This window comes from Salvelinus fontinalis, chromosome 22 (genome assembly GCF_029448725.1).
Source record: "Salvelinus fontinalis isolate EN_2023a chromosome 22, ASM2944872v1, whole genome shotgun sequence".
NCBI lineage: Eukaryota > Metazoa > Chordata > Actinopteri > Salmoniformes > Salmonidae > Salvelinus > Salvelinus fontinalis.
Window position 1 is genome coordinate 12,133,196 of NC_074686.1, and position 12,111 is coordinate 12,145,306.

At 44.3% G+C, this 12,111-nt stretch overlaps 1 protein-coding gene across 1 annotated transcript; it reads left to right on the forward strand.

The window, feature by feature from the left end:
* Positions 1 to 8,440: 8,440 nt before the first annotated feature.
* On the forward strand, positions 8,441 to 11,651 carry LOC129819470 (alpha-2,8-sialyltransferase 8F-like; the record flags this gene model as incomplete). Its single annotated transcript, XM_055875778.1, has 5 exons — positions 8,441 to 8,569; positions 10,391 to 10,555; positions 10,782 to 10,864; positions 10,948 to 11,113; positions 11,469 to 11,651. Coding segments are annotated over 5 exons (726 nt in total), but the record flags the coding sequence as incomplete, so codon positions are not given.
* Between the last annotated feature and the right edge of the window lie 460 nt (positions 11,652 to 12,111).

The window sequence follows — 12,111 nt, forward strand, 5'->3', positions numbered from 1 at the left end:
CCATGCGTCCTCCGAAACACAACCCAACCAAGCTGCACTGCTTCTTAACACAGCGCGCATCCAACCCGGAAGCCAGCCGCACCAATGTGTCGGAGCAAACACCGTGCACCTGGCGACCTTGGTTAGCGCGCACTGCGCCCGGCCCGCCACAGGAGTCGCTGGTGCGAGATGGGACAAGGATATCCCTACCGGCCAAACCCTCCCTAACCCGGACGACGCTAGGCCAATTATGCGTCGCCCCACGGACCTCCCGGGCGCGGCCGGCTGCAACAGAGCCTGGGCGCGAACTCAGAATCTCTGGTGGCACAGCTAGCGCTGCGATGCAGTGCCCTAGACCACTGCCCCACCCGGGAGGCCCAGTCTGGCCTTTTTATGCCGGTTTTGGAGCAGTAGCTTCTTCCTTGCTGAGCGGCCTTTCAGGTTGTCGATATAGGACTCGTTTTACTGTGGATATAGATACTTTTGTACCTGTTTCCTCCAGCATCTTCACAAGTTATTTTGCTGTCTAGGATTGATTTGCACCAAAGTACGTTCATCTCTAGGAGACAGAACATGTGTCCTTCCTGAGCGGTATGACGGCTGCGTGGTCCCATGGTGTTTATTCTTGCATACTATTGTTTGTACAGATGAACGTGGTACCTTCAGGCTTTTGGAAATCGCTCCCAAGGATCAACCAGACTTGTGGAGGTCTACCATTTTTTTCTGAGGTCTTGGCTGATTTCTTTTGATTTTCCCACGATGTCAAGCAGAGAGGCACTGAGTTTGAAGGTAGACCTTGAAATACATCCACATATACACCTCCAATTGACTCAAATGATGTCAATTAGCCTATCAGAAGCTTCTAAAGCCCTTACTTAATTTTCTGGAATGTTCCAAGCTGTTTAAAGGCACAGTCAACTTAGTATATGTAAACGTCTGACCCACTGGAATTGTGATTTAGTGAAATAATCTGTCTGTAAACAATTGTTGAAAAAATGACTTGTGTCATGAACAAAGTCGATGTCCTAACAGACTTCCGACTTCAACTGTATATATATACACACATACACACACACACAAATATAATTAGAAATATAATTACTATTGTGATACATAATTGCCCTGGTAATTTAGAATTTCCAATCAATGAGCACTAAGGGTAATGTAGTCATTCTACAGATTCAAATGCAGGTTGGCGTTTTATTGTCATGAGTCTTGTCCTGGAAGCAGAACTGAGCAATTTCCCCTTAGGCCAGCTGCAATGTCAAAATTGGCTATATTGTTAAAAATGTACCTTCTTGGTCTTAATTTATGATTAGCAGTATGGTTAGGTTTAAATAAGATTTTATAACTTTGTGGCTGTGCAAGCTAGTGACCACTCTGCAGAGCTGTCCCAAGAACAAGATTCACGATTAAAGTCAGCTCAAGATTGTAGAATGAGATCCGCCTGCCGCTGAGAAGCTTACGATATTACAATACTGGTACTGTAAGTTGGGGGCGCCTTAATTGGGGAGGATGGGCTCGTGGTAATGGCTGGAGCGGAATGGTATCAAATACAGCAAACACATGGTTTCCATGTGTTTGATGCCATTCCATCCTCTCCGTTCCAGCCATTATTGTGAGTCATCCTCCTCCCAGCAGCCACTACTGTAATATACAGTAGATAAAATATTGGGAGTGGCTCCTGAGCCGTGGCCAGATCTTTTATTTCTGAGGCTTTGTATCAGTGAGTCCGCAGTATCTTGTGTTATTTAGGATCGGGTTTTGACAAACAGGACAAACTAGACTGAATTTCTATATTGATCCTCGATAGCTGAATAAAAACATCTGAGTCACACACACACACACACACACACACACACACACACACACACACACCAGAGCTCTCGCCAGAACAAATCAGTTGGAAGGACATTTGATTTCCATAAGGGAGCATGTTTTTTTTCACGGGCCTTATGTTCCATTTTTTAAAAGGGTGTTAAAGTAAAGACCAGCGTGAGTTTCAAGTTTGGGGAAGCTTACAATTTATCCTACCATTTCTACCAATCTGGTGCCAGTTATGATTTTCATATGACAATTCAGTGTCCATCCTCTACCATATGGACATATTGATGGACCGTGATCCATTGTCGGCTAAAGAAATGAGCTCATGGAACTCAGAGATAGTTGATGGAAGTATAGGCCTACAGACGAAGTAAAATAGATAGCTAGGTCTAAAACTGACAAATAACAGTCGAAAATATCATTCTCAATCGCATTCTACTCCACTGGTCTACCTCGCTTTCTATCTGTCATTACATGAGCTATAGCAAGTGAAGTGCAACATTGATTTGATATAATCAACTGGGTCCCAGACTGAAGCTGTCACTTGCGGTATTGTATCAACAGTCCTTGCTATGCCCTTAGTTCCAGTGAGCTCGGGAAAGACAGCTGTTTTTGCGCAAGGGAAATAGTTCAGGTATTTTATGATGATATATGGTAGCTAGCTAGACTAAAATGAAAACCTAACATGTAAGTGAGCCTACCTATCCATACTGTAGCTACTACTACTACAACTACTGCTGCTGCTGTCGACAAAGATCCCAACGTGTGTCTACTACATGAAGTTGAAACAGCGGACCTTGGAGGTGAGGCAGTTGATTTGTAGCAGCATAACTAGACCATTTTTAAATTGTAAAGTCAGGCACATGATGACTTAAACACACTTAAATACGTATTCTATTTGATATGTTTACAATTTAAAAAGTTTTTTCTTTCAGTAGTAGATTTTGTTTTATTATGGTAACATTAAACCTAAAATTCCCTTTGTTTACTCACTTCCTAGTGCCTAGAGAGCCCCAGGTAGGCAGAATCTCAGCAGAAAGCTGTCAGACAGACCGATGCAGGGAGGAAGAAGAGGAGTTAACGCGTAGCAGCAGTGCCAGTGAAGGACTGACAGAAGAGATTGAACAAGCAAGTAATACGGGAAAGGAAGAATATGGACAGATTCGAAGTGAGGAAGATGAGGTTTTAGATGATCTAGCACTGTGGCCAGAGAAAGTACAAGACCATGAAAGAGAAGCTATTGTTCAGACCAGCCAACAGGTGTGGTGAGGAGACAGAACTGTATAAAATCATACCCCCAGACTCAGAAGGCAAGCCATTCCCCAACTATTTACAGTGCAGCGAGTCAGAAAACGGAAGAGAAAAGGTGCAGAGAGACTGGCTTATTTATAGTAAGAGTGTAAAGGCATTATATTGGATTCCATGTGTTCTTTTTTCTCATGAGTAAAGTAAACCATCACCCAGTTCTCTGAATAGTAAGGATGGCTACACGATATCATCAGTGAAATGGCGGAGAATGTACAGTATGACAAACTACCAGAGCATGAGGATGGTGTGTCTCACAAGAACTGTTACTGGAAATGGAAAGATCTGCAGCATACCGTAACTACAGCTACAGGTATAGACAGTCAGCTGCAGAAACAAATCCAGTCAGAAAGGTATAAAACAGAGCACTTCTAGAAAGGATGTTGGATGTGACACTGTACTTAGCATCTAGGAATCTGCCATTCTGGGGGAAATCACTCAATCTTGAGGACGTGCATAATGGACAATACCTAGGCTTACTTGAGCTGTTGTCAAATTATGACCTGCTATAACGTGAGCACTTACAGACAGTCAGGGACAAAAAGAAAGGAGCACGACTGACTCATTACCTCAGCCCTGAGAGACAAAACGAGTTCATAGGAATATGTGGTCAAAGGGTTTTGAAAACAATACTTTATGAAAGAGAAGATGTAATCTATTACTTGGTTATATGTGATGCAACTCCAGACATTTCCCATACTGAGAGAAAAGTAATATTGGTGAGATATGTATACAAAGATAAAGTTCAGGGAACAGGTGAATGGGAAATAATTTTACGTTTTCTTGAATTGAAAGACTTTGCTAGAAAGACAGGCAGTGACATTTCGGAAATTATTTTGAGTGCATCGGAAGGGCATGGTATTGACAGAAGATTGCTGTGGTCAAGGCTATGATAATGGTTTTAAATATGTCAGGGAAAGAAGATGGCGACAACAGAGATGGTCGCCTCGCTTCGAGTTCTTAAAAAACTTTTTTTTTAAATGTATTATTTCTTACATTGTTACCCCAGGTAATCTTAAGTCTTATTATATACAGCCGGGAAAAACTATTGGATATAAGAGAAATGTCAACCTACCAACATTAAGACTAGGAATACGACTTTCCCGAAGCAGATCCTCTGTTCGGACCACCATCAAGAACAATGGATCTAATTCCAGCAGTCAACCCAAAACAACGACACCGCAGATGGGACGGATGAAGCGGCCACCTGGCCAGGCTCCGTGGTCGTGCACATCGCCCACTGCTCCCGAGTATACTACTAACCAATGTCCAGTCTCTTGACAACAAGGTAGACGAAATTCGAGCAAGGGTTGTCTTCCAGAGTGACAGAGATCGTAACATTCTCTGTTTCATGGAAACATGGCTCTCTCAGGATGTGTTCTCAGAACCGGACTTCTCCATGCATCGCGCCGACAGAGATAAACACCTCTCTGGGAAGAGGAATGGTGGGGGTGTATCCTTTATGATTAACGACTCATGGTGTAATCATAACAACACACAGGAACTCAAGTCCTTCTGCTCACCCAATCAAATGCCGGCCATTTTACCTACCAAGAGAATTCTTGTCAGTTATAGTCCCAGCTGTGTACATTCCCCCTCAATCAGACACCAAGACGGCCATCAGGGAACTTCACATATGCAAACTGGAAATCATACATCCTGAGACTGCATTTATTGTAGCTGGGGATTTTAACAAAGCAAATTTGAGAACAAGGCTACCTAAATTCAACCAGCGTGTTGATTGCGCTACGCGCATGCGCAATACCCTTGACCACTGCTACTCTAACTTGAATGAAGTCCTCCCCCGCCCTCTCTTCGGCAAATTCGACCACGATGCCATCTTGCTCCTTCCGTCTTATAGGCAGAAGCTCAAATAGAATGTACCAGTGACGAGAACCATTCAACGCTGGTCCAACCAATCGGAAGCCACACTTCAAGATTGTTTTGATCACGAAGACTGGAATATGTTCCGGTCAGCCTCTGAGAACAACATCGACCAATATGCGTACTCTGAGTGTGTTTATAAAGAAGTGCATTGGAGATGTTGTACCCACTGTGACTATTAAAACCTACCCTAACCAGAAACCATGGATGGATGGAAGGATGGATGGATGGATGGATGGATGGCGGCATTCACGCCAAACTGAAAGCGTGATCCACCACATTTAACCATGGAAAGATGTCTGGGAATATGTCTGAATATAAACAGTGTAGTTATTTCTTCCGCAAGGCAATCAAACAAAATTCCAGTACAGGGACAAGGTGGAGTCGCAATTCAACGGCTCAGACACGAGACGTACAGTTGAAGTCGGAAGATTACATACACTTAGGTTGGAGTCATTAAAACGAATTTTTCAACCACTCCACAAATTTCTTGTTAACAAACTATAGTTTTTCCAAGTCTGTTAGGACATCTACTTTGTGCATGACACAAGTAATTTTTTCAACAATTGTTTACAGACAGATTATTTCACTTAATCACAATTCCAGTGGGTCAGAAGTTGACATATACTAAGTTGACTGTGCCTTTAAACAGCTTGGAACATTCCAGAACATAAAGTAATGGCTTTAGAAGCTTCTGATAGGCTAATTGACATCATTTGAGTCAATTGGAGGTGTATCTGTGGATGTATTTCAAGGCCTACCTTCAAACTCAGTGCCTCTTTGAATGACATTGTGGGAAAATCAAAAGAAATCAGCCAAGACCTCAGAAAAAAATGGTAGACCTCCACAAGTCTGGTTGATCCTTGGGAGCGATTTCCAAAAGCCTGAAGGTACCACGTTCATCTGTACAAACAACAGTATGCAAGTATAAACACCATGGGACCACGCAGCCGTCATACCGCTCAGGAAGGAGACATGTTCTGTCTCCTAGAGATGAACGTACTTTGGTGCGAAAAGTGCAAATCAATCCCAGAACAACAGCAAAATAATTTGTTTAGATGCTGGAGGAAACAGGTACAAAAGTATCTATATCCACAGTAAAACGAGTCCTATATCGACAACCTGAAAGGCCGCTCAGCAAGGAAGAAGCCACTGCTCCAAAACCGCCATAAAAAAGCCAGACTACGGTTTGCAACTGCACATGGGGACAAAAATCGTAATTTTGGGAGAAATGTCCTCTGGTCTGATGAAACAAAAATAGAACTCTTTGGCCATAATGACCATCGTTATGTTTGGAGGAAAAAGGGGGATGCTTGCAAGCCGAAGATCCCAACCATAAAGCACGGGGGTGGCAGCATCATGCTGTGGGGGTTCTTTGTTGCAGGAGGGACTGGTGCACTTCACAAAATAGATGCCATCACGAGGCAGGAAAATTATGTGGATATATTGAAGCAACATCTCAAGACATCAATCAGGAAGTTAAAGCTTGGTCGCAAATGGGTCTTCCAAATGGACAATGACGCCAAGCATACTTCCAAAGTTGTGACAAAGCCCTGACCTCAATCCTATAGAAAATTTGTGGGCAGAACTGAAAAAGAGTGTGTGTGAGCAAGGATGCCTACAAACCTGACTCAGTTACACCAGCTCTGTCAGGATAAATGGGCCGAAATTCCCCCAAGCTTGTGGAAGGCTACCTGAAACGTTTAGCCCAAGTTAAACAATTTAAAGGCAATGCTGCCAAATACTAATTGAGTGTATGTAAACTTCTGACCCACTGGGAATGTGATGAAAGAAATAAAAGCTGAAATAAATAACTATTTTGACATTTCACATTCTTAAAATACAGTGGTGATCCTAACTGACCTAAGACAGGGAGCTTTTACTAGGAATAAATGTCAGGAATTGTGAAAAACTGAGGTTACATACACCTTAGCCAAATACATTTAAACTTCGGACTTCATCTGTATGTGGCACGGTCTACAGGAAACTACAAAAAGAAATCCAGCCACGTAACGGACACCGACGTCACGCTTCCAGACAAACTAAACACGTTCTTTGCCCGCTTTGAGGATAATACAGTGCCACCGTCGGCCCGCTAACAAGGACTGCACCCCCCTCCTTCTCCGTGGCTGACGTCAGTAAAACATTTAAACGTGTTAACCCTCGCAAGGCTGCTGGCCCAGACAGCTGGATGAGGTGTTTACGGACATATTAAATCGCTCCCTAACAAGTGTGTAGTCACCACATGTTTTAAGATGGCTACCATTGTTCCTGTACCCAAGAAGGCAAAGCTAACTGAACTAAGCGTATTCTCAAGCTTGAAGCCCTGTGTCTCTACCCCACCCTGTGCAATTGGGTCCTGGACTTTCTGACGGGCCTCCCCGTTATTGAAAGTAGGAAACAACATCTCCACTTCGCTGACCCTCAACACTGGGGCCCCACAAGGGTGCGTGATCAGAGCCCTCCTGTACTCCCTATTCACCCACGCCTGTGTGGCCATGCACGCCTCCAACTCAATCATCAAGTTTGCAGATGACAACAGTAGTGGGCTTGATTACCAACAACGACAAGACAGCCTACAGGGAGGAGGTGAGGGCACTCGGAGTGTGGTGTCAGGAAAACAACCTCTCACTCAACGTCAACAAAACAAAGGAGATGATCGTGGACTTCAGGAAACAGCAGAGGGAGCAGCCCCCTATCCACATCGAAGGGACAGCAGTGGAGAAAGTGGAAAGTTAAGTTCCTCGGCGTACACATCATAGACAAACTGAATGGTCCACTCACACAGACAGTGTGGTGAAGAAGGTGCAACAGCACCTCTTCAACCTCAGGAGGCTGAAGAAATTTGGCTTGTCACCCAAAACCCTGACAAACTTTTACAGATGCACAATTGAGGGAATCCTGTCGGGCTGTATCACAGCCTGGTACGGCAACTGCACTGCCCTCAACCGCAAGGCTCTCCAGAGGGTGGTGCGGTCTGCACAACACATCAACGGGGGAAAACTACCTGCCCTCCATGACACCTACATCACCCGATGTCACAGGAAGGCCAAAAACATCCTCAAGGACATCTAGATTTATCTTCTTTTCAATCTTATCTGTGAGCTGTTATTGCATCCACTATCAGTTTCAAAGTTGCCACAGCCTAGACTGTTCAGGATATTGATACTACGTCATTCCCAGCCGACTAACCATGAGAGTGGGCGTTTCTTGGAAATTGTGTTCAAATCTAGAAAAAAAATCTCCATTCTTGTTAGAGCTGTCCCTACAAAACATCTGTACACACATAGTTACCCAGTGCAGCTGTAATTGACCACAAAATCAACCTTTGTGGTCAATTAATTAGCACCCTCTCTAAGGCTCAGTGTTGTTATCCTCACAAGGGATAATCCTCACAGGGGTGCCAATAATTTGACCCCTTTTGAGAATCTCCTAACGCCTCCCCTCGCTTGTCCTCAGATACTCTGACCTCCAGCGGAACCCTGGACCCCTGGTGGAAGTCATGTCAGTCTATGGCCACGCCCATCTGCTTCTCCACGCCTTCTCTTTTGGTTTTGGGACCTCTCCCTGCTTCAAGGTGAGCTGCTACCATGAGATGAGACGAGGTAGAGCCCTGCTACCTGGCTCCGGCCCGACAGGACCCAATGCTACAGTGGGGCAAAAAAGTATTTAGTCAGCCACCAATTGTGCAAGTTCTCCCACTTAAAAAGATGAGAGAGGCCTGTCATTTTCATCATAGGTACACTTCAACTATGACAGACAAAATTAGAAAAAATAATCCAGAAAATCACATTGTAGGATTGTTTATGAATTTATTTGCAAATTATGGTGGAAAATAAGTATTTGGTCAATAACAAAAGTTTATCTCAATACTTTGTTATATACCCTTCGTTGGCAATGACAGAGCTCAATCATTTTCTGTAAGTTCACAAGGTTTTCACACACTGTTACTGGTATTTTGGCCCATTCCTCCATGCAGATCTCCTCTAGAGCAGTGATGTTTTGGGGCTGTTGCTGGGCAACACGGACTTTCAACTCCCTCCAAAGATTTTCTATGGGGTTGCGATCTAGAGACTGGCTAGGCCACTCCAGGACCTTGAAATGCTTCTTACGAAGCCACTCCTTCGTTGCCCGGGTGGTGTGTTTGGGATCATTGTCATGCTGAAAGACCCAGCCACGTTTCATCTTCAATGCCCTTGCTGATGGAAGGAGGTTTTCACTCAAAATCTCACGATACATGGCCCCATTCATTGTTTCCTTTACATGGATCAATCGTCCTGGTCCCTTTGCAGAAAAACAGCCCCAAAGCATGATGTTTCCACCCCCATGCGTCACAGTAGGTATGGTGTTCTTTGGATGCAACTCAGCATTCTTTGTCCTCCAAACACGACGAGTTGAGTTTTTACCAAAACGTTATATTTTGGTTTCATCTGACCATATGACATTCTCCCAATCTTCTTCTGGATCATCCAAATGCTCTCTAGCAAACTTCAGACGGGCCTGGACATGTACTGGCTTAAGCAGGGGGACACTTCTGGCACTGCAGGATTTGAGTCCCTGGCGGCGTAGTGTGTTACTGATGGTAGGCTTTGTTACTTTGGTCCCAGCTCTCTGCAGGTCATTCACTAGGTCCCCCCGTGTGGTTCTGGGATTTTTGCTCACCGTTCTTGTGATCATTTTGACCCCACGGGGTGAGATCTTGCGTGGAGCCCCAGATCGAGGGAGATTATCAGTGGTCTTGTATGTCTTCCATTTCCTAATAATTGCTCCCACAGTTGATTTCTTCAAACCAAGCTGCTTACCTATTGCAGATTCAGTCTTCCCAGCCTGGTGCAGGTCTACAATTTTGTTTCTGGTGTCCTTTGACAGCTCTTTGGTCTTGGCCATAGTGGAGTTTGGAGAGTGACTGTTTGAGGTTGTGGACAGGTGTCTTTTATACTGATAACAAGTTCAAACAGGTGCCATTAATACAGGTAACGAGTGGAGGACAGAGGAGCCTCTTAAAGAAGAAGTTACAGGTCTGTGAGAGCCAGAAATCTTGCTTGTTTGTAGGTGACCAAATACTTATTTTCCACCATAATTTGCAAATAAATTCATTAAAAATCCTACAATGTGATTTTCTGGATTTTTTTTCCTTCTCATTTTGTCTGTCATAGTTGAAGTGTACCTATGATGAAAATTACAGGCCTCTCTCATCTTTTTAAGTGGGAGAACTTGCACAATTGGTGGCTGACTAAATACTTTTTTGCCCCACTATGTACCTGTTAAGGGCCGGGCCTATTTTTTTCATCAATAAATAGCATTTTTAAGAACAACAAAATTGATAACTAACATTTGGATCCTGGGAGAGGAGGGTAGATGGTAATGATGTCATTAATCAGTCTTTATTCTGTCCCAGGTGTACCACGCCCTCCGTAAGGCCCGCACCCAACAGAAAGTGGTGTTCTTTCACCCAGACTACCTGCTTAAACTGGACAAGTTCTGGCGTCGCCGCGGGCAACGAGCCCCACGGCTCTCTACTGGTATGATGCTGGCCAGCACTGCTCTGGAGATCTGTGAACAGGTATGTGTGTGTGTGTTACCTCAGTAGAGGTTCCCATCCAATCTGAAGTTTCCATGTCCTTGTGCAGGAGGAAAAGGAGGAAAACATTGAATAGGACCGGCACAAGCACACACCCTAGCCTCACACTAGTGTCTACCCCAAAGGGTTCAGACTCCTGACCGCCAACTGTTATCCTGGCCATCATCCTCTCATGGAACTGACACAGGATGTTCACACATTTCCCAAGGCAGCCATGCTGCATGAGGGCCTTCCAAAGGAGTTCACGGTGTACTGTGTCGAAGGCTTTGGAGAGGTCGACAAAGCCCATGAGTAGGTGTTTCTGTTCACTGCACTTTTCCTGAAGTTGGCGTGCACGGAAGATAATGTCCACCGGGCTTCTGTTCTTTCTAAAGCCGCACTGGGTCTCCAGTAGGACCTGCCACAAAGCTGGAATCTGAACGAGTACTTGAGCTTCAGTACGTGGATGATTGTGCTTTTGTGACACACCCCAGAAGCTCTACAAGCCACCCTCACAGCAACTGTACAGACAGCTACAACTGGGCTGTCATTCTGCAGGTGGTCAGAAAAGGCATCTAAAGGACCAATTGAAGATTTCACTAAATAAGTGTGGGATAAACCCTGCCTCCCTCTGGACTGTTGCTGCGGACCGTTCCACCTGGTGCAGCCTCTGCCATCAAGGAGTGCAGTTGGCTCAGGAAAAAAGGACTGAATGTCACCTGACGAAGTGACAGAGAAGACATATGACCATGGCTGCACCGGCCTCAACGACAGCATCCATCCCGCATCGGATTATACAGTCATCAGCGAAGACAGAAGCCGTAGAGGATACGATTTACTACCATAAGAGATTAAGTCTGTGTGTGCGTGCGTATGTGTTTGTATGTGTTTCTAAGTCTAGATCTCTCTTTGTCAGGTTCATCTGTATGGCTTCTGGCCCTTCCCTCTGGATCTATCCAAAAATACTTTGCCACATCATTACTATGACAACGTTGGTCCAAGTCACTTCATGCACGCCATGCCTGAAGAGTTCCTGCTGTTACTACAACTCCACAGCCAGGGGGCGCTACAGCTACATGTTGGACCCTGTACACCCTAACAAGCAGATGGTCAGGGGGCCAGAACATAATTCATAATTATAATAATTTGCACAGAGCAAATTGACCACAACTAAGCCCAAAAATAGGTTGTGGTGAGGTCATGGCAAATTTTGTAGAATTGCATGAAATGTGTTTTAAAATTCAAATTTTTTATCTCCGCCCCATGACAAAATGTGTAGAACTACAAAAAACTTGCTTTAAAACTGCAATATTTTCTCTCCGCCCCATTGCAAAATGTGTAGAACTGCAGAAAACATGCAACCAAATCTTGCTTAGGGCTGGTCCTGCCTGTACACCCTAATCCCTGTTAATACAACTCCACAGCCAGGGGGCGCTACAGCTACATGTTGGACTCTGTCTTTAACATACATCCTAAAGAGTTATTTATACATTGTTATTAGTATGCTGTGGTTTTAAATTTTATGGAAAACATTCAAATGCTATACTTCTTTTTGGATT